The sequence below is a fragment of the Bombus impatiens genome, unplaced genomic scaffold (assembly GCF_000188095.3).
Source record: "Bombus impatiens unplaced genomic scaffold, BIMP_2.2 scf_0219, whole genome shotgun sequence".
NCBI classification, from domain to species: Eukaryota; Metazoa; Arthropoda; class Insecta; order Hymenoptera; family Apidae; genus Bombus; species Bombus impatiens.
Window position 1 is genome coordinate 416483 of NT_176638.1, and position 24507 is coordinate 440989.

Consider the following 24507-nt stretch of genomic DNA (forward strand, 5'->3'; position numbering starts at 1 on the left):
GATATTTCAATAGCGCAACCAGCAACGAATGCCTGTACACGATCGTGTTGCCCACAGGCTTCGTTTGCCCCGGCACAGAAACCTTTCTCTCTTTCATCTTCTCGAACGCATCTACGCGATGCTACGTCCTGCGGTATATGCAACCAAGTGCAGTTAATTGATGCAGCGTCGCGTAATGACGCGGTTAAATGATCGACGAGGTGCACAGAGACAGTCACACGATAACCAAACCGACGCCACGGTTTCCTACGAAATGCTCGCTTTCCCTCGCTTACTTGGCGTTTGCTTTTGTATACAATTCTAACGATATGTCGACCGTTAATAGGCTCATTTTTATATATAGTAGCCGACGAAAGTAGCGAAACACTTACAGAAACTTTGTACGAATGTATTACGTTGTACGAAGCTTCTATAACGTATAACGACAATACACGAGTATAATTTTACATTCGTGACAGTCGTGTCTCATTAGAGCGCTGAAATTTCAAAATGTTTTATACATATAACACATATATAGAAGGTACGAGTGCAAGTAATATTTTATAGTACGCGTTCGAACATTTTCACGAGCCAATGTACGTGACATCTTAGATAAATAAGCGAAGATACGGTTAGAAATGCGAGAAATTTGTTTCACCTGAAAAATACAATGGTTATTGTAATTTGCCTGGAGCAATATTTGAAAAGTTATGAAAAATAGAGAAAACAGGATTGTCTGAAGGATTTGTCGCTTTCTGCTGGCCCGTGCGAGTTGATGATGCAGATACGCGTGAAAACATATACTCATTGTTGGAGCACGCCACGACCCACTAAAACTAATAAATCCGTGAATACGCTTAATTAATGCGCCGCGACGGAAGAACGCGGCTAAAATGATCAACGACGCGCGGAATTAACGATGTTAATAAGACAGTTTCAGCTATATAATCTAATTTTATGCAGCCGTTTGGTACATGTCAAGGTGCTTCTCATTTTTCTTCTACCACGTTCTTCATTAGGAATCCCCTTTAATTAAGCCTTCATTTCGAACGCGTTTACTTGCAATTAGCGGTCGATGTAACCCGCGAGTTCTCACGATTCAATAATCCGGAATATTTAGAAACTCGGGCCGAATTCGAATTAGCCGAGCGCGTTTTTAATTTCACCCAAGTGGTCCGGCTATGTTTGCTCTGGCTTTGACAGTGCCACGCATCACGCCCTTTGATAATAACGTTCTATTTAAAAGGAGGAGACAAGCGACACGTTGAACACAGGGAAACGTGTACGGTGAAAGTGGCCTTTTCTACAAAGAAACAAAGAGACAAGGCAATAATGGACGAAATATCACGGCGTTCATCGTACCATATGATTGTGATCTGCATCTGCCCGGTTGTTACGCCTAAATTACGCATTGCCGGAGAAATTTGATGCGCCGTGGCAACGTAATGTCATTATCCCGAGATAGCAACTCTTCTTAGCAACAACATCACCGATAAAGTAATTCAATGACAAGCCAGATGCGTTTAATTAAACGATTGCTGCCTCTTCCAGATGACACGATGCTAAATCTTGAAACATCAGGACGTGCTAGCCACGTAATAATTCGAGTCTGTAATAAAAATTGTTCGCTAGCTCGGATGAAATTTCATTATACGAATTTTTCTCTCTCTCTAATATTACCATTCTGCAACAACGCCATCGCAATCTTATTGTTCGTGACCGTCACAAATGATATCGCCTGACGATAATTGCCAACAATAATAATTGGACAATTACGATTACAACAATAACGATAAAGAAATAGCCGATATCGGATAACGACAAAACATTTTATTTCACCTGTTTAACGTTTCATTTTAAGGGAACGTACCGCGACGATTTTTCACCCACGATAGCCTTTAACGATCGACAAAAGCGGAAGAAAATAAATGCCTAGGACAACAATGGAGATACGAGGCGTTGTTGCGTGTCGAGGTGATCGTTCTGATTAAGTTTTCACACCGTCTTAGAAATCGTGCATTTTCAATCAGCTGTGTACAGCCTTGGCCGTATTCCGATTTCAATAGTCCGTTGAAAAGAATTGAGATACGTACGTGCGATTGAACGTAACGCGTGGATTCGATTGCGATTAAGAGGATGCGCCAGCTAACGCGTCTGTTCCATGTGCCAGAAGAGAAAGGATTTTACTTGATAAAACGAGCGGATCGCAAAAGGAGGCTGGCTGCCGCCTTATTGCCAGCCACCGGTCTCACGGTCGGTAAAAACGGCCCGCTCTTGTTCCACGATACGATGAATAATTGATTCGTAGTTTCACTGTTTCGTGGGTTACGTAACGATAAGGGAGCATAATTTCATTACTTATGGATAATCGATGTGTAACGAGAGCCGTCACGTTTAAATCGTTGCGCCGTAACACAGCAACCAGCCAACTTTCATTCATCCGTGAGATTTTCTTTTCTATAGCTGGCTTTCTTGCATTTTCATCTATCGAACATGTACCGTCTTCTTTCATCCAACACTTTCAACCGGTCGCTTAAATTAACACTTTACCGACCGCTAGCAGTTCAACAGCATACGCACGTCCGACCGGTAGTTCAGGCGCAGATTTTCCCTGGCGCCGGGGCTCTGTTTCGGTTTAGACTCTCCAATACCATTCTTTTCGTTCATCGCGAATGGTACGTTTTTCAAATTGTTAGAAAACTGTGGGAGCTTACAAGGCAACGCAACTGACGCAACCGAACAAGGCACCTTAGTACCGAATAACAAATTACTGTCCGAATAATGAGAAAGATCGTCGACAACGAAAAGCCGATTATTAGGCTATTGGTGGATAAGCGTCGGCGACGAAAAACCGATTAATCGGCTATCAGTCGGCAAAGTGTTAAGACAGAAAAGTTCATTGCTTTAAATCTGGTGACTAAAATGTTCGCCGTGTTTTTCGAAGAATCGTATTGGTAAAATTGAAAATTTCTAAATTCGTTGACGCTTTGACTACCACGTTGGTCACACATAACCGACCGCGGTTTCACCTGTGACTCCACGGTGGTCAGTGGTGACCGGAGCGCTTGAACTTCTTACAATTGTAAAAATTGAATGAAAATTGTCAGTTGGTGCATTTTAAAGTGCCCCATTGGACAATTAAACGTTTTTATTGGAACATCAATAAAAAAAAAATGAGGACAAATCTTGCATCTAACGGTGCACTGTGTTGAAACGCTTTAAATATAAATGTGGCTCATAAATACAATCTGGACAATAGGTGGTCACCTTTTTGGTCCGATTCTTAGCAATTTTTGGTCCTAACTGTTTAACATTTTTTTTATTGCAAAATTTCTCTGCAAAATTTTCGTGCCAGGTACGCTTGCCCTTCTTTCTTCTGCATTTCGCGTCGCAATCTTTGTCGAATAAGTATATTTGACGGCTCTGGTGAATGGCACTGTGTAAGGTGCGTTGCGAGTGCCATTCTAAAATCTGACACCTTGATTTTTGTTTTTCTTGCTTATAGAGTGCCATCGCGTTTGAAATTAATGCGTTTAACAATAACTGTAAAGCTAATTTTATATACCAGTTGAGGGTTCTTCTACGTGGTGTAGAATACGCTACCGTTTGATCTGATAAATCTACAGCACAGTTTCCTCTGTTGTAATCTACCACTACCATTCGTTTATTACAAACATAATTCTTTTTTTACCTCTACCATTTCAGCCGAATGTTTCGTCGGAATCATAAAAATGTCACGCTTGTCTCTCCGCCTTACCATTATATATAGAATGAGCAAATAATACTGTTCACTAATATCTTCTACACGTTTCAACAATGTATTCTGGACGTTTTGCTTACGACGAAATAACGAATGCGAATGGTTTGTTGAAATAAACGAAGCCTTGTTATAAGACGTCGCTATCAACTGTTACCAAGGCGTCACGGTGGTCACCGGTGACCACCAATAATGTAAACGGTCCATTGGAGAAGAATGTTGTCTTACATCATCGATTTATTATTATTTATTATTTGCCATTATATGCTTTGAATAATAAAAATGCAATACGGCGTGGCAGTCAAAGTGTTAATTCGTATTGTAAATCAAGCGTAGTAGTACACTGTTTGGAAGAAGAAATGACGCGGCGACGGTAACTTTTTAGTCGCGAGTACTTGACACAATAACGTGACGGAAATCGTCATACCGCTGACAAAACGTGTCGTGCTTTACGCCTTTTAAACCGGCCCACGGCCTCGTCACTTTTTTCTCTCCTTTTTAATGGCAGCTAGTTTTCAGAAAAACGCGCGGGAAAACGTGCCACCAAGCGAGTTAAGCGTCTATTTTATCGTTGCGGAAATCCAACGACCATGAAGAGCTAAGGAAACAATATCACTGTTCGATTGTAATACTACATAGAAATGATCGTCCTATGACATTGGCAATACTTCATTACGTATAGCCCAACAACTTTCTAATCTTGCGTATTTTATTTGTTTCGGGTTGAAATGTAGCAGGTTTATGCGGATTGCATCGTATCGAAATTGCTCGTGGGTGGTTGAAATCGATGCACACTCCGAATATTTGTCGTGTACGATAGAAAAGAAAAGAAACACGCGTTTAATGACCGTGACGAGCAATATAACCGTATTCGACTTTTCCGCACCAAGGCAAACTTATGGAGACCATTTGCCAACGGAAATATATTTTCGTTGTGGTCAGCCTCGGACGATCCTTTTGTGCAACCTACGAAAATTTGTAATTCGCTAGGATATATTGTTGTATTAAATCGATATACCAGAATCGTACAGATGCTAAAATAAAATAGTGGAACGCTGCCATTGAATATACATGGCAAAGAGAATACTCGTCCCGATGAAAATCTTTCTAATTCGTCGTTTACCATTACATGGCCATTTAGAGTTTCAGAGTTTGCAATAAAATTCGTGGATTTCGAAGTGTGCGGTAGAAAAGGACAAGAAGACTTTTGAAATTGTCCAGAAAGTACATTAATGGAATTACAGGACAGCATATACGTAGCCAGGAGTAACGTTATCCCTGAGATACCTGGCTGGCTTTATCGTCACGATGCGTGACGAACGTTCGTTTACGTACGTTCCGTAAGCAGCTTCTCCAGTCTTTCTCCCTACGTCGGATTGTCCGGAAAACCAGGAACTCTGCGAACCGCGTAAAAATATCATCGTACGCGGTGTAGTTGGTACCGGTGCCCTTAGAATTCCAAGTGATTCTCGTTAAATTGTAAACTCGATGGACCTGCTTTTTCACAGACCGTCCATTACTACGTTGCGTCTCGTCATATTTCGAGGTCAATGGTTTGAGATTCGCGAGTTTGTTGAAATGAAACATTCTTCGATTATCGATGATTTTGGATGGCGATCGTGAAAGATTTACCGATAGAAATGTATATATATATGTATAGGTTGGTTGGTAACTGGTGGTACAAGCGGAAAGGGGATGATTCTACGAGAAAAAAGAAGTCGAAAATATGGAATAAACATTTTTCGGTTGAGGCTTTGTTTTCGAGAAAATCGACTTTGAATTTTCGCTCGGTACGCGTGCGGTACGTTATAACGGATCTCACTGTAGATCGTTGTCTCGATGGAAAAATTAAAAAAAAAAAAAAGAATTAAAAAAGAAAATTTGTATTCTATATTTTCGACTTCTTTTTTCGCGCAGAATCACCCCCTTTTCCGCTTGTACCACCAGTTACCACCCACCCTGCATANNNGCAACCTACGAAAATTTGTAATTCGCTAGGATATATTGTTGTATTAAATCGATATACCAGAATCGTACAGATGCTAAAATAAAATAGTGGAACGCTGCCATTGAATATACATGGCAAAGAGAATACTCGTCCCGATGAAAATCTTTCTAATTCGTCGTTTACCATTACATGGCCATTTAGAGTTTCAGAGTTTGCAATAAAATTCGTGGATTTCGAAGTGTGCGGTAGAAAAGGACAAGAAGACTTTTGAAATTGTCCAGAAAGTACATTAATGGAATTACAGGACAGCATATACGTAGCCAGGAGTAACGTTATCCCTGAGATACCTGGCTGGCTTTATCGTCACGATGCGTGACGAACGTTCGTTTACGTACGTTCCGTAAGCAGCTTCTCCAGTCTTTCTCCCTACGTCGGATTGTCCGGAAAACCAGGAACTCTGCGAACCGCGTAAAAATATCATCGTACGCGGTGTAGTTGGTACCGGTGCCCTTAGAATTCCAAGTGATTCTCGTTAAATTGTAAACTCGATGGACCTGCTTTTTCACAGACCGTCCATTACTACGTTGCGTCTCGTCATATTTCGAGGTCAATGGTTTGAGATTCGCGAGTTTGTTGAAATGAAACATTCTTCGATTATCGATGATTTTGGATGGCGATCGTGAAAGATTTACCGATAGAAATGTATATATATATGTATAGGTTGGTTGGTAACTGGTGGTACAAGCGGAAAGGGGATGATTCTACGAGAAAAAAGAAGTCGAAAATATGGAATAAACATTTTTCGGTTGAGGCTTTGTTTTCGAGAAAATCGACTTTGAATTTTCGCTCGGTACGCGTGCGGTACGTTATAACGGATCTCACTGTAGATCGTTGTCTCGATGGAAAAATTAAAAAAAAAAAAAAGAATTAAAAAAGAAAATTTGTATTCTATATTTTCGACTTCTTTTTTCGCGCAGAATCACCCCCTTTTCCGCTTGTACCACCAGTTACCAACCACCCTGTATATATAGGCACTTATACAAGTATGTTGGTATTAGGAAGTTTTAAATTGAGGAGATATAACGTTTCCACGGTTCGGTGTTCTTCATTTGATTAATTATTTGCGAGATCGCCAGATGATTTTCGGGCTACTTATTTCGAAAAAGAAACGACGAATTGTCTGTGTAATAAATTGGACAGAATCCGCACGAAGAAGTTAACAACTCGTACAGGAGCCAACTCGAGCGTGCACCCGTACACGCTTCGTTTCGCTGAAATAATAACGAAGATCTTCGAGGCCCACCACGCCGTCACGGCGTAACCAGGAATTCCATGCTCCCTTTTCCTCGTATTTTTACCGAAAATTATGAAAATCATGCGTGCCGATGTTTTCTTCAGTTTACGCCCTCGCAAGTAATTTCAATCAATTACAAATCATAGTTGCGACATCTTATTATACATTAGATGTGTATTGAAGGAACAAACATATTTTTAAAAACGGCATAAAAAATAAAAAGAAAAAACTGCGTACAAGTTGAGTGTACTATGTGTTGCTTTGGTTTAATCAGATGTAGAATTGGGCTGAAACATAACGTAAAATATTCTTTAGATTATTATATGGAAATTATTTAAAATTAACTAAAAGGAAAGTCATGTAAAATAATATGGTAATTGAAAGTTCAACCAGCGTTCCATATCAGAAATATTTAATTTCTATCGTATATGTATAGTATATCAATTCTTTTAAATATATCATGTCATTTTTAGAACGATACAGGCCATTAAAAATTAATTGAAAAATATTACAATTTAAATGAATGTGATACAATCGTAAAATTGATATTTTATCATCGATATTTCACTCTTATCAATTTGTTATTGTCGATGTTTGTTTCTGTTCCAAAAATTAGGTATACGGAATTATTATATAGTATCGTGTAATTTGAAGAAATTCAAATTTCTAATTTCTGGAATAACTATGCGTAGAAATTAATGATTTTTGTCGAAAGTCGATGAAGAAGAAATTTTATATGTAGTTGTTACCAACAGGACATAATTGTAGATCGTGACATACCATTTGTTGATTTTCCTTCTTGTACCTTTGAATGATATATCGTTTCTACTTTATCGACTGAAGTATAATTTTATTTTTCAGATGGTACCACTGCGCGATTACTCTTCGACTGCTTTCCCGATTACGAATATGCAGTATAATTAAGTTTAAGAAATGCAAGGAACCACGTACTTAGAAAATGAAATATCCAGTAATATATTTAAACATTATCTCTTTCATAAATCTTCGTTCCATGCATTCGAATACAAAATTTGTTATTAACTTATAATTAAGAAAATTGTAGGAAGGGATATTTGTCCTATGCTTGCGCTTTTTACGATTAAGGCACAATTGCTTTCGAAATAATATAATCCTAAATAGTTTCCAGCATATTTAAAAATAAAAGTGTGATATTCGTACCTGCAAATATATTTTACAATACCAAGCTGCCAGAATATGACTTTCATTATGCTTAAACTATTCGTATCACAGTCAAGCTATTCAAGAACAATAATTATTCAATATACATATGTTCTCGAAAGATACGAATGTTTTTACACAAATTGTCTACGAAGAATATTATCTTATTATATTATCTTATATAACATTATCTTTTATAATATTATCTTATATAAATAGGAAATGCAGTTTACATTTTGAGACAACGCAAAGTCTTATCAGGTACTTGAAGAGTGAATTGGAAGGAATTTTTCCTGAGATTATTGGTTGAGTTATTGGTGACTAAATCACTGTCCTCATCCTTGGCATCGATCTCGACGTCCTCCAGGTCGATATTGAAGTCTCGCTTGCCCATTAACGTATCCAGACACATATTCGTTTCCTTTATCCTCGAACGTACTAATAATTCCAATGTAAACAAATGCTCGTCGTGGGCTTCTGGTAGATAACGATGCATAAACTCTGCTAATCTGTACGTGACATATGGAATAAAATTTCAAGAAGAATATAAATTGCCGATTTAAAAATTACAACTGAATGATGTCATTTATGGTGAAACGAACCGTAAAAGATACTCGACGTTATGTCCATTCGGGCCGGAACATTCAGAAATTTGCTTAGCGATATTCTGAAGCGGCGCCTCACCGAGCCAATGTTTATTCTTGTTGGTAGCAATGTAAATGATGACTGGAAAGCTCTTGTTTCCTTCACGACTATAAAACGTGGCAATCGTCGTCATATATCCCCCTAAAGTACACTCACGATTTTCCAAGTAAGGAAATGCTGCAGTGTCTTGAACTTGGAAAGCCCGGCCGTAAACAATGCCCTGTGAGTAAACAGAATTCACGTAGTTTGTCGTAATACAAAATCACATAATATAAGAAACAATGAAAATGAAATGTTTTAGGAGGAAGGACGTTTTAGAAGTAAATAATATTTACCTCTTTTTCCTCGACCAGCGTCGCTACTCGTCCAGGCTGCAACAAAAATAGGGTAACAAATTACTAAACAAACAACGGATAACTTCGATTACAACGAAATAAAGGAAGCAACGAGTAAGAGTTTTTCTATTTCACGATGGCATGACGCAAACACATAACGCGAACAAAGAAGGAAATCGTGTAGTCGCGAAAGATATCACTTACTACAAGTTGTAACTGGTTTCACATTAATCGACAGGCAACCGCAACGTGATATCAAGAGAAATTCTCGTTTGATAAATCTTGTCTATATCCATAATAGTAAAGGACATACGATGGACTGTAAGAAGTCGAAAATATCAGAAGAAAACGCTTGTATATATTTATAATATATAAATAATATTGTATAGAAATAATATTGTATGAATTAGAGAAATTGGAACGGCAAGCTCATCAGGTGAAACTGTACCCGATTTTCATCAATCTTAATGGAAGCATCCGTAAGTACTTACTGGAGCGTACTCGCACCGCTCCTACAAACATTATGCTCTACCGGATATTTCAGAGAATTACCGCCTGTTAAATATTTTTTATATTACGATTCTGATTAGGTAATCATTTTTCTCAAAAAATCTTCGTCAAATATTTTGGATTATATATTTACGTTATACTATTCATTAATTATCGTAAACAAATTTATTGTCAAACGAAAGTGCAACTTTGTCATTTGGCGTGGAAGTCTGCCAGATCTTTGTGAAAGAATTCACGTGTTGAATTCATGAACAAGAAAATTAAAGGTATAAATAGAACATGTGAAACGAACATCGTGCGAAAAACTCGATCTGTCGGAGAACGTGATTCAAAGCTGAACTGATGTGGCCAGTTCGGCGCAAATATTTATTCATAAATGTTGAGTTTATTATAATATTATCTTATAGTGCGTAATAAAATATTTCGAAACTGTGTGACACACATCAGCATATTTTAGGACCGGATGAAGCGTGACAAATTATTCAAATATAATTATTTTATTTCTAAATGCGAACGTCTGCAGTGATTTCACCGTGTAGAATGATTTTTACGCATATATGTAGAAAAAGCTTCACAACGTGGTGGTATTAATATGCCGTAAACATTGCTTCTTACGTTACTGAGATGGTGAAACTCGTAGCCGAAATGTGTTTACACTTTTTGCAGAACACAAATAACAGTAAACTTTTTCGAGAAACTATAGATATTTGTCGAGTTCGTTTTGTTTGGCCATGAAGAAAGAAAGAGATGGGAATGCATTCGTCAGAGACTTACCTTTTCTATTGTCCCACGGTGAGTCGTATTCCCTTGCCAAAATCTTCTATTGAATCCCTTAATGTGTCCCACAGCGCTTCTTTTGTATTTAAAACCTGGATGCCAGCACAAAGATCCATATCCAAACACCCACAGAAAATTCTCATTGTTGTTCCTAGCTTCCATTTTATTTAGGAATTGAAAAGCGCGGAAGAGTTTCTAGCCAAGTGTAGTTTCTTTTTCGAATGGGTTGTTTAATTCTATCTTTATGTTCAAACAAAGCATATCCCTTGCAATTTTGTTTGCGTATCTTCTTGTTTCGGTAAGTATTTCGATTCTATTCCAAAATAATTTTGTGAAAATATTTCACAGTTAGTCCTTAAATATTTTACTCTCTACGTCAATGTATGCATCTCAATTTACTATTTAATTATTTGAACGGACAATTGGTCAACTTCAGGTACGATTTACGTTTAAAGCAATTTCAACATTCGAAGCCTTCACATTCGCATATTTTACTTAATTTACATTATTGTAGAGGAAAAACGAAGAGATAAGAAGAACATTAGTCGTCCGTTTTCTACTTTATCATTCGAAATTGTATAATAATTGATTTGACAAGCGCAGCACGTGGCTCCAGTGTGCTTTTACCCCAATGACTGGCATGTACTTTAAAGCTCGCTGTCAAGACACTCACTCCCACTATAACATTCTAATTTACATGTTGCCTCCCACTTTCGCTTGGTGATTTTACAGGATTATTATCCTATTCATCTGGTCAATCATCGTATGTCTCTTTTCTTTTTCGTCTTTTACGCGTCGGTTTTTCAATATCACCCGTGCCATTTTTCAATAATAAATATCTAAATCTTTATCTAAAGCATCGTGAATGATTTTAGTTAATTACCTTATCCAAACCTTATGATCAATTAGTCGGATCTTGGTTGAAATTTTACTTGGTCGATACTTTCTTCGAAGTGTCGTATATAAATTGACAATTTGGTGATTAATCTTTGTGACTGTTGAATATATAGAAATCTTTGAACTGCTTGACCTGATCTTTGCAAATGTTTCATTGGAACTTTCACGGTTTAAATCAACAACAGACATTGACAAATTTGGAAGATCCGAATACAACGTACACACCGCACGAATGCTTGACCGAGACTGCCGGTCGTCGGGCGTATACTCTTACTAGTCTTGCTAAAAGGAGATAGAATTATACTGACGGAGAGGAGTATAGGCGACCGTTACTAGTGAGAAAGAAGAAGATATAACGTGAGGTGAGAGTAGGAGAAACGGATGAGATGGATGATGAAACACGAGGCGCGGATTGACGTATGCCATCAATCGTATATACTTACATATATTTAAATTGCATAGATACTTAAAATATACACTTATCTAGTAGTTATTAGTTACGTCAGACAAATTGCAAGTTTTGTGATTAGCTTAGAATTATGTAAATATTGAAATTTCAATATTTTATTGTAAACCTATTGTTAATAGGAAAAGACAAAGTATTTTATACCGTTATTTGTTGATCGAGTGTAAATTAATTTCAATTCATGAAAGAAATACGATATTATCGCCTCGTTATTATTAACAATGAAGTATATGTGATATATACGTTTAATTCTAATATTCGTCTTTTATTCCAAATTTGATTAGTAGTCATTTAATACGAATTTATTGTCTTATATGACTAAATTGCATAGTAAATTGCATAGTAAAGTTTGCAAATTTAAATAAAATCTATCTTTTGGGAGAAAATCTATTTTCCTTCACATGATAAATGCAAGTTTAACTTCTTTTTAAAGATGTCGTTACTGTTATAAGACAGATCTTAAATATTACCAATAACAAAAAATCCCTATGATTCTTGTAGCATCCAATTTCCAAATCAGCTGGTGCTTCCGAACTCCGATTGTTGACGGGCGTTTGAATTTTTACCTTTTCGAATGAAAGACTGAAATTTTGATTTTATTACTTACATAAAGCGAAAGATTTTAACCGGACGCACAATTTCTACATAAGGTAATACGATTATTTTTAAAATTTTATTTACTTTGGTATGTAGTGGTATGTAATTAAATATATTTGTATCCTCTTAAAACGTGACCTGTATATGTTGCACGCTTTATGAAGTTTTTAGAGTAAATCATGCATACAGATACTCCTCCCTCTTCTCCAGACATGGCTAATCAAGTAGATGACGAAGATATGATATACATAGGAGATGTAGAAGAAGTGATAGATGCATATGATACAGGAGACATTGAAGAAGAGGATGCCATGGAGGAGGACCCTTCAGAAGAAGGAGATGCAATTTGTGTTTTTAGTAGTCACGAAATAGGTAAACAACATTTCTGTTATTACAATCAAATTTATGTGTTGATAATAGATTGTGATTTTCTATGAAAACATTAGGTTCTGTCTTTTGTGGTTCTTTGAATAAAAATGGGAAACTAGCTACTACAGGTGGAGAAGAAGATAAGGCTTACATTTGGGATACATCGTCGGGAGAAATCGTTTTGGACTGTACAGGTCACAAAGATAGTATTATCTTTTCAGCATTTAATCACGATGAATCATATTTGGCCACTGGAGATATGAGTGGAATGATACAAGTTTGGAAATTAGCCGATAAAACTAAAGTTTGGGATTACAATATGGGAGATGCCACTGTTAGTTTATTCTCCATAATTAAATGTTATAACATTATGGATTTCAGTAAACTGAAATATTATTTTCTTTATCGCAGTGGATGATGTGGCACACAGTTGCAAATATTTTATTAGCAGGATCTGTTGATGGGGAAATATATATGTGGAAAATACCTGATGGAGATTGTAAAGTTTTCCAGGGATACGGTTGTCGGGCAGAAACTGGTTCAATATTTCCAGATGGTATTCGTGTCTTTGTATTTCTCATTTTTCAATTAAAGGCACAACTGAACTAAATGTAATATTTTAGGCAAGCGTATAGCAGTAGGTTATGAAGATGGAGTTATTAGAATATTAGATCTAAAAACAAGTTCGGTGTTGTCATCTATATCTTCTGCATTAGGTCATTCTTCTACTATAACCACCATTGATTGTCATTGGGATAACAATTTAATACTTTCTGCAGCTGTAGATGGTAAAACTATAATCAGCACGTCAAATACAGGGAAGGTAATATATCCAAAAGATTCCTTATCGAGCAGTTGAAAGTAATATTGTTTAAAAACCTCAGATAGTTTCCATCCTGCAAAATCTTAATAATGGTGAGCACAATACTGTTACGAATAACGATCAAAATGCTGTAAGTAGTGAAGGAAACAGGGATAGCAATTGGGTAGAAACAGCAGCTTTTTGTAAAGATCCTGCATTTCAAGTTGCTGCAACTGGTACAGTTAATGGAGAAATCTTCATCTGGGATATCTCAAAACAGGTATTGCTATTTTCCCCATTTGACTGCAATATTTACCATTCCAAATCAATAACTTTGTATTATTACTTAGATGCTTAGACAAAAGATAGAGCAAGAAAGTGGTATATCTAAACTTCTATGGAAGGGAAATACAACTCTATTATTTTCGGCGGGACTAGATGGTATTCTGAGGTGTTTTGACGGAAAAAATGGTCAACGTTTACGTTCTTTCGTTGGACACATGGCAGATATTCTTGACTTATATATATCCGAGTAAGTTGAAAGAACTATAGATATTTATTTTCTTATGTCTTTAATAAAAATATACACAACAATAACAACCTTTTAGAAATGGAGAAAAAGCACTGACTACATCTGATGATTCTACAGCTAGAATCTTTGATATTTCATCTTTATCTTAACAAAATTTATTAGATAGAGAACAATTATAAATCTTTGTTATTATCTAAAAATATATGTACATTTTATGAAAGTTGTTCATATATTGTGCTTAGTTTTCTTTTTTAATTAAAAATAAAGTTTATTTATTTTTATCTGACAGCCTGTGGTACTTTATCCTTATACCAATTGCAATCTAAAGTATATTTCCTATTTTCCCAAAAAATATGAGTTGGACCATTTTCTTCCCCTTTTTCAAAGTTAAATAATGGGCTAAGTTCAATTGCAATTTGTGACCTCACTAGACCAATTCCTCCTGCCTTTTCAGGTGCAGGATGGTATATTCTTCCTGATTGAATATCCATATATATTTTGTCTGGTTGAAATGGAACCTATAATGAATATATTACTAAATATTGAAGACTAAATGCATAGTTATTTAATTACTAATAAAATTAAATATACCATTAATAATTCTTCAGCGTGAGCATAACCAAAGCAGTCTTCAGTTTTCTTTGTTGCACTATTATACATTTTAAGAACTTTTGTGAAAACTATTGGCAAATCATCACATCTTATAAAATTCCTCTCTGGACCACAAAGAGAAACATAAGGAAAATGTTCTACATATCTACCTGTGTTATTCTTTTTTAGGCGCTTGAAAAAAAAAGCTAAAAACTTTTTATCTAAAATAATATGGCTGCCATGAGATATAAATCAACATAAATAATAAGTTACTCCATTGCTCATGCACACCTTTAAAACATGATGTGAAGTTTCTTATACGTGTATCATCCAGGAACAACTATAGCAAATAAAATACAAATTTAATATTTAAGAGAAAGAACTTTAATATGATTATTCCTAAACTTCTACACTTCTGAACATAAATTTAATTAAAAATCATATTGTACCATGCCTTGATGGTCGATGTAATAAAAATATTCACGAACTCGAGGTTCTGGCGATTGTCCTTGCACATAGTTTACGCAGTATCTTTTAGATGTCTGGGAGTAAATTGATTTAATTTTAATTGCGAACACTCGTGAACGATCAAATGCAAATATTTTATTCAATATATACATAATTCCAAAATAATAACCTCACTTTTAAATATTTACAGTACACTATGAGTTTTAATTGCGTCACGTACAATATATCATGTATAATTCATGTTATCATGCGGCATACACTGTAATTAATTATAAACGATACAACTTTTTTTATTTGAATAACTTTTCTTTTATTTGAATAATTAGCTCTTCTTCTCACTCTGACACTTGCGGAGGTTAGGGTTCAATTGACCGGAGAACTGGTGACATCTGGTGCGGTCGATTGGAACGTAATCTCGATAGAAACAGAATTTCGATATTTTTCAACGTCACGTTAGTTCGCGCTACCCACGGACGGGCAGATTCAAGAAATGAGATACGACGAAGAGGTGGAACGAACGGTTTGTGAAAACGGTCAGAAGTTTCAAGGAAAGGATTGCCTTCAGGACCAGAACGCGGCGAGATGCTGCCGCCCCGTTGAATAATCGTTCCTGCACTGAATAATAACACTAAGTAAAAATGTTACCTACGAATTCGAGCAAAAAAAAATTGTGCATCTGCAAGCTGAAATCTCAAATTGTTGTCGTTGCCAAATAAGTCGTGCACAACGCAATCCTGTGGTCCCGGAATATGGCTTCGTCCACGAAGAGGTCATGGAAACTCCGTAAGTGATTGTCTCATTCGCAGTTGTATATTCTTTATTTAATACATCAGTCGGTTCGGTGTGCATCTAACGGATTCCGTTCTGGCGCTCTTTCTTGCCTGAGATAAGTAAACAATTCGTGTTTACAAATCTTTCGTTAAGATCCAATAATTAACTGTTCGCTGCATCTTCCTATTATGGTCATAACCTTTTTCAAACCGAAAATATACTGTCTTTATGATGTCATTGGTAGCTGACATCTTGTTCAGGTCATTTTGAAAGAATGATCTGTTTCTCCTTGTACAGAGGATTTTGTTGCCCATTCGTCCAATGTCAATTGCCTGGCACTAGGTCACAAATCTGGACGCGTTTTGGTCACTGGTGGTGATGATAAAAAAGTGAATCTGTGGGCAGTTGGAAAGCAGAATTGTATTATGGTACAGTTTTATTTTTTACTTGCAATTGGTTCATTAAAAGGAATATTTCAGTTGGAATACTATAGTTCAATTTTATAGTGTTTAATTTATTATTTGTATAATCCTGATTTGCTGGTTTACAGAGCCTGAGTGGTCATACCACTCCAATAGAATGCGTAAGATTTGGACAGACAGAAGATTTAGTATGCGCTGGCTCGCAAACAGGAGCATTAAAAATTTGGGACCTAGAGCATGCTAAATTAGCCCGTACATTAACTGGGCACAAAGCAGGCATACGTTGTATGGACTTTCATCCTTATGGAGAATTATTAGCATCAGGAAGTTTAGACACTGCTATTAAACTTTGGGATATCCGAAGGAAAGGTTGTATCTTCACTTATAAGGGACACAATAGGATGGTAAATAGTTTAAAATTTAGTCCTGATGGTCAGTGGATTGCTAGTGCAGGAGAAGAAGGAATGGTTAAGGTAAATGTTATACAAATCCTATTTTGAAATAGTGTCAATTAATATAAGTAATCAATGCCTTCTTTTTGAATCAGTTATGGGATTTAAGGGCTGGTAGACAGTTAAGAGAGTTTTCTGAACACAGAGGTCCAGCAACAACAGTGGAATTTCATCCTCATGAATTCTTACTAGCCAGTGGAAGTGCAGACAGAACAGTTCACTTTTGGGATTTGGAATCTTTTCAACTTGTATCTTCTACAGACCAAAGTCATTCCTCTGCAATCAGGTATTTACCAACTCTGTAGAATTTTTATTGCTATTAAAGGTTTCCACTAATTTATAAATATTTTTTCTTTTGGATAGATGCCTCTACTTCAGTCAGGGTGGAGAATGTCTTTTTGCTGGTTGCCATGATGTATTAAAAGTTTATGGTTGGGAACCAGGTAGAACATTAGATTCAGTCCCAACTGGCTGGGGAAAGGTACAGGATATAGCCATCGCTCAAAATCAACTGGTAAGATAGTTGTTCATTGATTTCCTGTATACATAATAATTTATAAATTAAGAATTGTGTTTATTGGTTATTTAGATTGGTGCAAGTTTTCACACCGCAAACATTGTTTTGTACGTGTGTGACTTAAAGAAAATTGCTCCATTAGGGGGAGTATCAACATCCGGTTCTCCATTTAGTCATGGGAATTCGTTAAGGAAAAGTTTTTCTAGGGAAAGGCCACCTGGATTAAAAAAACACACGTAAGTTTAATAAATAAGTGTCATGTATTTTGTTACGTTTTTTTATACCTAATGTTTTGCTTATAGATTAGATGTACGGACCATAGAAGAAGCAGACAAGTCTGGAACTGATCCTGAAGATGAAGCAACATATGCAGATATTCCTAATGTCACTGAATATCATGACATATTTCAACCTAACAGGTCATGTAAGTACAATATAAAATTGTAACCATCACTCATTCTTTGTTGCAAGATCTGTGTCTCACAACATATTCAATTTCTCTTTTTGTTCTAACTCTTAATTACTCACCTACAATCACGAATCTGAAAATATAAATGCATTTAAAATTTGAATGTTCTGCTGTATGGTTTGTGAATGAGCATGCTATGCACGATGTGTTTCAGTGTCTCGCACTCCACCTCCAGAACCTGAGGCTTTCCCGGAGCCTCAAGATGTAGGTGAGTTCTCTTTTATAGCAAACTCTTCTTACCTATTTTCTTTTCTTACTCCAATATTGCACGAATGCCAGTGTATAAATACTTGTATGGTTTACATAAAGAGTTCAACTTTACATCGTTTTGCGTGCTTTCTTTTTACAGATCCTACACAGCCACAGATACTACAAAATCTTTCTACCTCAATGTCAAATTTAAATACGGTGGATACAGAAGAAGTTCCACCTATCTCATCACCGTCATCTCCGCCTCCACCCGCACCAACGTTATCATTGACAAAACCTGTACCAGTTCGTGTTCAACCGATTAAATCGTCGCCGCCAGTTCAAAGAAATGCAATCACGAGTACTAGCCAAATAAAAGCAAACCTTCAAGCAAATAACGGTCTTGGTAGAACATCAAAAAATCTTGCGTCTATACCACCTCTAAGACAAAACATTACACCTCTTCCCGGGAAAAAAAGCGGTCCTACCAATGATATAGGAACACTTCCACAACCTTTGGGTCCGCAAAGGTCAAACTCTACGCTGACGCCACGTGTAGCACCAATGGCTGCTGTTCTTCCAGTAATGGATGATGGTAAACTAAAGAACAGAGCACCTAGCCCGGATTCTCCTAAGCATTACTTGAAAAGACAGAGTAGCTGCAGAGATGGAGAACAGGGTTATGAAAGCGATTACCCGGTACAGTAAGTATAGATACTTGAAGCGTAGATATTAGCGTATATACAACAGTGACAATTATCGGAAGTGCGTTTAACGTTCTTGCAGAATTAATAATATAAGGCACAGCCCCTCCGACCCTGCGTTAAACAGGCCAAATTCTGCGCAATCTAGGTCTACTTCGCTGAACAGAAACTTTGCTACCTCAACGTCGCTGTCTGCGCGCAACGCTTCCACAACCACGACATTCGTTATAAAGAAAGCAAATAAAGCTCAAGTGCCCCCAAATCCTAAGTTAGAGGTCCGTGCGTCTCAAATAAGGCCCAATATCGAGAATACGGAGAAAGGCGAATTTGTCCCCATAAGCGCCGATAAACCTTACGGCTTGGACGTTGAAACTTTTTTACCAGTGAGTTTTTACTATTTTGTCGATAAATAAAACAGTGTTTTAAACATTAACTTTATAAAATAGCATTGTCTTCCCTTTTTTTTATAGAACCATTTTGCAACTTCAACTGGGTTGGGTTTCTCGCAAATGGGAGTTCTTAATGAAATGTCAGAAGCCGAAGTACTCAACAGCATGATGCGCGGTCATGAATCGATGATGGCAGTACTCACAAGTCGTCATCGTTCTTTACAAATTATTTACTCTTTGTGGCACAATAAAGATCTTAAGGTAATTGATCAACTTCCATTATTGTACGTAAAATAGTAGCTAAGACAAGATTGTAAATTTTCAGGCTGCGGTGGAGTCTGCTGTGGCAATGAACGATCTTTCAGTTATTGTGGATCTATTGGGGATACTGACATTAAAACCGTAAGTAATATGATTTCATGAACAATTGAAGAACATTATTGACTTCTGAGTTCTTATAATTTGTTTTTTATTTTCTTCAACTTTTTATTTACAGGACTATGTGGAACTTGGATCTCTGTAACTCTCTACTTGGTCCAATTGGTGATCTACTACAAAGTAAATATGAAATGTGAGTAAAAATCTTTCTTTACATCTTTAAATCTTCGTTTCACAACTTTTATTTTATTTTACGTCCCCTTTTAAATGTCTCCAATTACACTTACTTTTCATATTTCACACTTTTATAAAAACTATTGAGATTTAAAAAACCTTTAAATTCTTAAAGAGGTCATTTCTCATCCCATTATTATTTTTTCTTCTCTTTTTTTCTATATTGATTAAAAGTTTGAAACACATGCCTATTCACGCGTATCCTCTAACGTTACTTCAATTTCTATCGTGAAACACAACACGGTTGGTGAATTAAAGAAAATCGAGACACCCCTGTGTGGGGTGAGTTCTCGAATGGCGGATGAGAGGGTAAACAGGGTATTTCGAGTGGGGTCGCGTACACTTCACGTAGCACGGCTGCCTGTATGGGAATGGCTAATTCAACGAACAGGGAAATACGAGGCGAGAAGAAGGGTTCACGAAAATTAGCCGAAACAATGGAAGATAGTGGCAGATGCAAATTCGAGCTTCGAATCCTCGGCTGTCGCGGGTATTATTGTTGAATCTTAAAACTCGAAGGGCCACGCATATGTTGACGCACTCCATGGACAGTTACGGACAGTAAGTCCTTTTCTTTCTTGGCACTGACAGCCGATCATGAATATTAATGATGGCGTAGGAAGTTGGATATGGCTGTGACGCATTCTTGAAAAGCATACTTTCGTTCGTAAACGTTATTGATATTGGTGTTTATTCAAAGTATGAAAAAATTATCATTCCAAATATTAACACGATAATAATTGGATTGTAAATTATTTTTTGACAACAGCTTTAGATAAGGAGCGGAAGAATGGTAACAGCTCGTTCGATCGATGCTCGAAACAGTGTAATTAACCGGTGCTCAGTTACAAGCTGTTGCTATTGCGCTGTCGTGACGAGAAACGAGCATTTCCTTTCACGTGTGCATTGGTTATCCATTTCTTCCTGCCCATTCTTCCTCTAATTACGCACACAATGCGCATTATAAATTGTACACGCCTATTAACGTCGAGTGGATTGCGCGCCACATATATCTCGTTGCTCCGTCTTAATCGTCCTTTAAAAGAAAGAAAGTATGAATTTCATTGAGCAATGAATGGAATCATATTTATGGAATCATATTTGGATTATTCTAATTTCAGATATATAGAATCGTTTTGCAGTTGGTTTCTGCAAGTTTGATCAGAGTAAATCCTTTTAGTTAAATAGATTTATATAATTACAGAAACTTTCCTATGTTAATTGAACGAGAAACCAATATCAATTCTATAATCCAGTGATCTAATAATAGCACATCCGTTTAGAATGCGAGTTTACCAGTCCGGAAAATTGCCGTTCTGTTCGCCACTTATTGCGACCATCATCGTCTCCGCGTTTTGCCTCCTTATTTGTCATTGCTATTATTAGAAAGAAAAAAGCAACAGAAAAATGATTATTGTACAATTTGTCAAGAACTATATCTTTTAATCTTTTATGTTTCCTATCATATTCTTTTAGTTAATATAATATCGCTTAAATCTTAGAATCTATTTTATCACTGATGAAATATTCTGACCAGAATGGATTAAAATGATTAATCGTGAATTACCATTTTCATTTTAAATCTTAGTGAAGATCTATTGATTCCTTATATGTGATTATACAAATCTTTCAAATCTTATAATTGGTTAAGGTCTTGCATTTTATCACCAATGGTACGTCCTAATTCGAATTAATTGGAAGTTAATATTGACGTAATATTCTAATCAGAATGAACTAGAAATTACACACACATAAATTACCATTTCATTTTAAACCTCAATTAGGATCTAAAAATTTATCGATTACCATGTTTATCATTGACTATAAAAATATTTGAAGCTTAATTTATGTCTTACATATTATCACACGTTACATTCTAATCAAAACTAATTAGAACACTAGTCGTACATTAGCATTTTTATTTTCAAATTTCAATTAGGATATAAAAATTTACCGAGCACGAATGAGTATTTGGAAAGTCATTAAAACAAAAGAATGTTACGTGCAGGTAGATATTTTGTTAACACGCAAGTACAAGTTTCTCGTTTCTTCTGCTTTTTCCTGAGCGTTTATGGTTGTTGACCACGTCCGTTCAGAAAATAACCGATACCGTAAAAGTGAATTCAGACTAATTTGTTGGTCGCTCAGCAGCTGCCATTCGCAATTACTCCACGCAATAATTGAGTTCGTGTGTCTTCGTACCCATTTTTCTCTATCTATTACCGTTTTCTGCCTTTGTTTCGCTCTATGATCAGCTTGAAACGAAAAGAAACTAATTATCAAGTCGTACACTTTCGTTGATCGTGAAATTTATGAGAAAACTGTGACTTTTAGGAATATAAAGTAGCTCTAATGAAGATTTTACTGGCGATAAATACATATCGCGAAACGAGACAATTAAGATCAATCTAGTTTAATAACGTGTGTTTCTTTCATCATTTAATCGTGTCAGATAATCTTTCCTTCTCAGAGTGTTCTTAAAGCCTAACACAGTAATAAAATTAGTCTTGTGCATGAACAATCTACTTCTGAAAGAAATGTGAAAAAATATATTTGCCAGTGTATGTATTAAGATTATTGTATTGTATACAGATTAATGGTAAAGACAAATAAATTCTCTTAAAACAGATATCATTTGTTGAAAATTGAACTTTGAATCTCGAAAGCCAAACTTGTCATGAATTCGCACTGATTATGGTACTTTCGAGTTATGGTTGGACAACTATCGAAAGGGTGAATCCAGCCAGGAAATTGTCAGCTAAATATACACATCTCGGTGTCGTAATGCAGCACAGTTTGCATATAACTACTCGGCATTTTCACGGCTCGTTCGTCACGGGCTTTCGTCCTGGTCAAAGGTGGTAGGCTCGTGAGAAAAAAAAGAGCACGTCGAGAAATATTTGATCCGACGTCACGTGCCACACGATAAAGGGATCGCCACACCATCATCGATACTTCCCCTCCTTCTCAATATTTATAAATACGAAAGATATTTTTAAAAAGAAATATTTTTTTCACAAAGATGAACATTTAATAATGAAAGCTATCAATCCAGGAAAAGAAGATTTGCAGAAATTAAAATTTGGAAAATTTTTCGTAGGTGAAGTTAAACGTTAACAGGAGAATCTGTATACACGTGCTCGCGAAGGTTTCGAAATTTAGAACTAAGTTCTCTATATAGATACAAATATTACACATTACGTTATTCCCGTGTTTTAATATAATATATCAAATAATTTTATATAATGTTATATAATAGTTAATAGATTTTAATAATTGAGAAGATTTTTATGGGAAAAGTGTACTTTCCCGTGGACGATCGTGATACAGAATGTTCGTAGAAGGTAGAGAGATGAACGTTGAACGTTATGTGGAACATTTATGAGGCGGTGCTCGGATTCGTCTCGCTGATTCGAACGGGAGCTCGCGCAAACCCTTTATCGCCGGTCGAAAGCGAGCGTGTCGAATCGCGGGGCCAAGCCTTTCGTGCCTTTCGTTATTTATTGGCATCGTTATGGGGTAATAACACGTTTTGGAACAAACTAGCCGTGACAAGCACCGGTGGGTGCCAGGATCGAGACTTTCTCATCCTTTGCTCTTTTGTGAATCTGGCATACTTTTCGAAATCAGCGTCGTAATGATTAATGAGTAATGATTAATTAGTGATTTATAGAATTTTCTTTTATTTTGACGTTGAAAGTAAAAGAATTAAAGAAAATCTTGAAGAAGATTTTCAATAAAAAGCTATAAATAATACGTCGGCTTTCTCTTTATTACTGTTTCAGGTACATAACAGTGGGATGTTCGGGGTTGAGATTAATTCTACGAAATTTCGCATCGGTGATCAAGTCGAACGTGGAAGCTCCACTTCACACGATCGGCGTGGACGTTTCGCGAGAAGAACGGTGAGTATATTTTATCTTTTAAATCCCAACAAAATCCGATTATTTTTCCCCCACCTTTTAACTACCCCCCGCCCCCCTCCCATCTGATTATAAAGAAATAGTATTGCTACTATAAACTATATAAGTGAAAAAGAATTGGTTTTATATGCGCAGATACCACAAGTGCCTCTCCTGCTACGAGAAGCTCTCGACGATCAGAGGTGTTCTATTAAAGAAACAGACGACACCAGGTAAATTGGGTGCCTTGTTCCGCGAGATGGTCGTATTAATACGAAGTCTCGAGTGACCACGGCTGAGGCATTTGGTGAACTCGACCGCCAGACTCGTCGTTACCTGACAAAAAATCGAGAAAGCTCGAGTAAAGAGAAGCAGATGTACATTGACCACGATGGGGAATCATCAGCGCGCTTTCGAGCTACTTTATTCCGGAAAGCTTGGCGGATCGGTTCGTCGAGAATCGCTTCTTCCTTCTCCCCTCGGCTCCTTTCGAGTCCTAGCTTCCGATTGGCGGCACGTTCCAAGGGAAACAAACGAGTACCGTGGAACACCTGCGAGATTGACGACCCGATGATGTCAAAATAATGCTGTGAAAGAAGAAAAAGAGATTTTCTTCCCTCTCTCTTTTTTTTTTTTTTTTTTTTTTTTTTTTTTTTTTTTTTTTTTTTTTTTTTTTTTTTTTTTTTTTTTTTTTTTTTTTTTTTTTTTTTTTTTTTTTTTTTTTTTTTTTTTTTTTTTTTTTTTTTTTTTTTTTTTTTTTTTTTTTTTTTTTTTTTTTTTTTTTTTTTTTTTTTTTTTTTTTTTTTTTTTTTTTTTTTTTTTTTTTTTTTTTTTTTTTTTTTTTTTTTTTTTTTTTTTTTTTTTTTTTTTTTTTTTTTTTTTTTTTTTTTTTTTTTTTTTTTTTTTTTTTTTTTTTTTTTTTTTTTTAATTACA

The 24507-nt window shown here is 36.2% G+C and overlaps 4 protein-coding genes and 1 long non-coding RNA gene across 14 annotated transcripts; 2 read left to right on the forward strand and 3 right to left on the reverse strand.

Moving 5' to 3' along the window:
• Nucleotides 1-7929: 7929 nt before the first annotated feature.
• Nucleotides 7930-11558, reverse strand: LOC100746535 (putative glutathione-specific gamma-glutamylcyclotransferase 2). Its single transcript, XM_003488161.4, has 4 exons — nt 10422-11558; nt 9138-9173; nt 8760-9022; nt 7930-8666 (listed from the first exon to the last, which is right to left on the reverse strand). The coding sequence occupies exons 1-4, from the start codon at nt 10584-10586 to the stop codon at nt 8387-8389; spliced, it is 744 nt and encodes a 247-aa protein (XP_003488209.1). The 5' UTR covers nt 10587-11558; the 3' UTR covers nt 7930-8386.
• A 49-nt stretch (nt 11559-11607) lies between these two features.
• LOC100746655 (angio-associated migratory cell protein) lies at nt 11608-14375 on the forward strand. Of its 6 annotated transcripts, none has more exons than XM_012383816.3 (9): nt 11608-11738; nt 12289-12437; nt 12549-12756; nt 12831-13087; nt 13165-13309; nt 13377-13576; nt 13638-13835; nt 13906-14087; nt 14164-14375. In XM_012383816.3, exons 3-9 carry the CDS (start codon nt 12564-12566, stop codon nt 14234-14236), a joined length of 1248 nt encoding a protein of 415 aa, XP_012239239.1. In that variant the 5' UTR covers nt 11608-11738; nt 12289-12437; nt 12549-12563; the 3' UTR covers nt 14237-14375. The 6 variants fall into 6 exon arrangements, with proteins under 6 accessions (XP_012239239.1, XP_003488210.1, XP_033175861.1 ...); XM_003488162.4 differs by lacking the exon at nt 11608-11738 and adding an exon at nt 11835-11950; XM_033319970.1 differs by lacking the exon at nt 11608-11738 and adding an exon at nt 11835-11950 and having other exon boundaries at nt 12556-12756.
• LOC100746773 (UPF0598 protein CG30010) lies at nt 14238-15535 on the reverse strand. Of its 3 annotated transcripts, XM_033319971.1 has the most exons (5): nt 15321-15533; nt 15133-15220; nt 14970-15018; nt 14679-14899; nt 14238-14605 (listed from the first exon to the last, which is right to left on the reverse strand). In XM_033319971.1, the coding sequence occupies exons 2-5, from the start codon at nt 15193-15195 to the stop codon at nt 14366-14368; spliced, it is 573 nt and encodes a 190-aa protein (XP_033175862.1). In that variant the 5' UTR covers nt 15196-15220; nt 15321-15533; the 3' UTR covers nt 14238-14365. The 3 variants fall into 3 exon arrangements, with proteins under 3 accessions (XP_033175862.1, XP_003488211.1, XP_024222347.1); XM_003488163.4 differs by having other exon boundaries at nt 15128-15535; XM_024366579.2 differs by having other exon boundaries at nt 15133-15532.
• Nucleotides 15536-15577: 42 nt separating this feature from the next.
• LOC100746888 (katanin p80 WD40 repeat-containing subunit B1) lies at nt 15578-24221 on the forward strand. Of its 3 annotated transcripts, none has more exons than XM_012383812.3 (15): nt 15578-15929; nt 16215-16345; nt 16468-16812; nt 16887-17077; nt 17155-17305; nt 17381-17544; nt 17611-17732; nt 17932-17985; nt 18127-18670; nt 18819-19053; nt 19141-19320; nt 19385-19461; nt 19556-19630; nt 23457-23576; nt 23730-24221. In XM_012383812.3, the coding sequence occupies exons 1-15, from the start codon at nt 15896-15898 to the stop codon at nt 23860-23862; spliced, it is 2556 nt and encodes an 851-aa protein (XP_012239235.1). In that variant the 5' UTR covers nt 15578-15895; the 3' UTR covers nt 23863-24221. The 3 variants fall into 3 exon arrangements, with proteins under 3 accessions (XP_012239235.1, XP_003488212.1, XP_012239233.1); XM_003488164.4 differs by having other exon boundaries at nt 15581-15929; nt 18753-19053; XM_012383810.3 differs by lacking the exon at nt 17932-17985 and having other exon boundaries at nt 15581-15929; nt 18753-19053.
• LOC117151474 lies at nt 20442-21645 on the reverse strand. The gene is made up of 2 exons (XR_004461439.1): nt 20874-21645; nt 20442-20707 (listed from the first exon to the last, which is right to left on the reverse strand). It is a non-coding gene; the product is annotated as an uncharacterized LOC117151474 (long non-coding RNA).
• Nucleotides 24222-24507: the final 286 nt, after the last annotated feature.

What these genes read in the sequence shown, in the direction of transcription:
- LOC100746888 (XM_003488164.4), top strand. Translation starts at nt 15,896, where the DNA reads ATGGCTTCGTCCACGAAGAGGTCATGGAAACTCC. An exon ending in GAAAGCAGAATTGTATTATG is followed by an intron (nt 16,346 to 16,467) that starts GTACAGTTTTAT and finishes GCTGGTTTACAG; the next exon opens with AGCCTGAGTGGTCATACCAC. An exon ending in CCCGGAGCCTCAAGATGTAG is followed by an intron (nt 17,986 to 18,126) that starts GTGAGTTCTCTT and finishes TTCTTTTTACAG; the next exon opens with ATCCTACACAGCCACAGATA.
- LOC100746655 (XM_012383816.3), top strand. Translation starts at nt 12,564, where the DNA reads ATGCATACAGATACTCCTCCCTCTTCTCCAGACATGGCTAATCAAGTA. An exon ending in TTTTAGTAGTCACGAAATAG is followed by an intron (nt 12,757 to 12,830) that starts GTAAACAACATT and finishes TGAAAACATTAG; the next exon opens with GTTCTGTCTTTTGTGGTTCT. An exon ending in GCACGTCAAATACAGGGAAG is followed by an intron (nt 13,577 to 13,637) that starts GTAATATATCCA and finishes TAAAAACCTCAG; the next exon opens with ATAGTTTCCATCCTGCAAAA.
- LOC100746535 (XM_003488161.4), bottom strand. Translation starts at nt 10,586, where the DNA reads ATGGAAGCTAGGAACAACAATGAGAATTTTCTGTGGGTGTTTGGATAT. An exon ending in ACCGTGGGACAATAGAAAAG is followed by an intron (nt 9,174 to 10,421) that starts GTAAGTCTCTGA and finishes TTTTTGTTGCAG; the next exon opens with CCTGGACGAGTAGCGACGCT. An exon ending in CGCTGGTCGAGGAAAAAGAG is followed by an intron (nt 9,023 to 9,137) that starts GTAAATATTATT and finishes GTTTACTCACAG; the next exon opens with GGCATTGTTTACGGCCGGGC.
- LOC100746773 (XM_003488163.4), bottom strand. Translation starts at nt 15,298, where the DNA reads ATGTATATATTGAATAAAATATTTGCATTTGATCGTTCACGAGTGTTC. An exon ending in ACATCGACCATCAAGGCATG is followed by an intron (nt 15,019 to 15,127) that starts GTACAATATGAT and finishes TATTTGCTATAG; the next exon opens with TTGTTCCTGGATGATACACG. An exon ending in CTTCACATCATGTTTTAAAG is followed by an intron (nt 14,900 to 14,969) that starts GTGTGCATGAGC and finishes ATATTATTTTAG; the next exon opens with ATAAAAAGTTTTTAGCTTTT.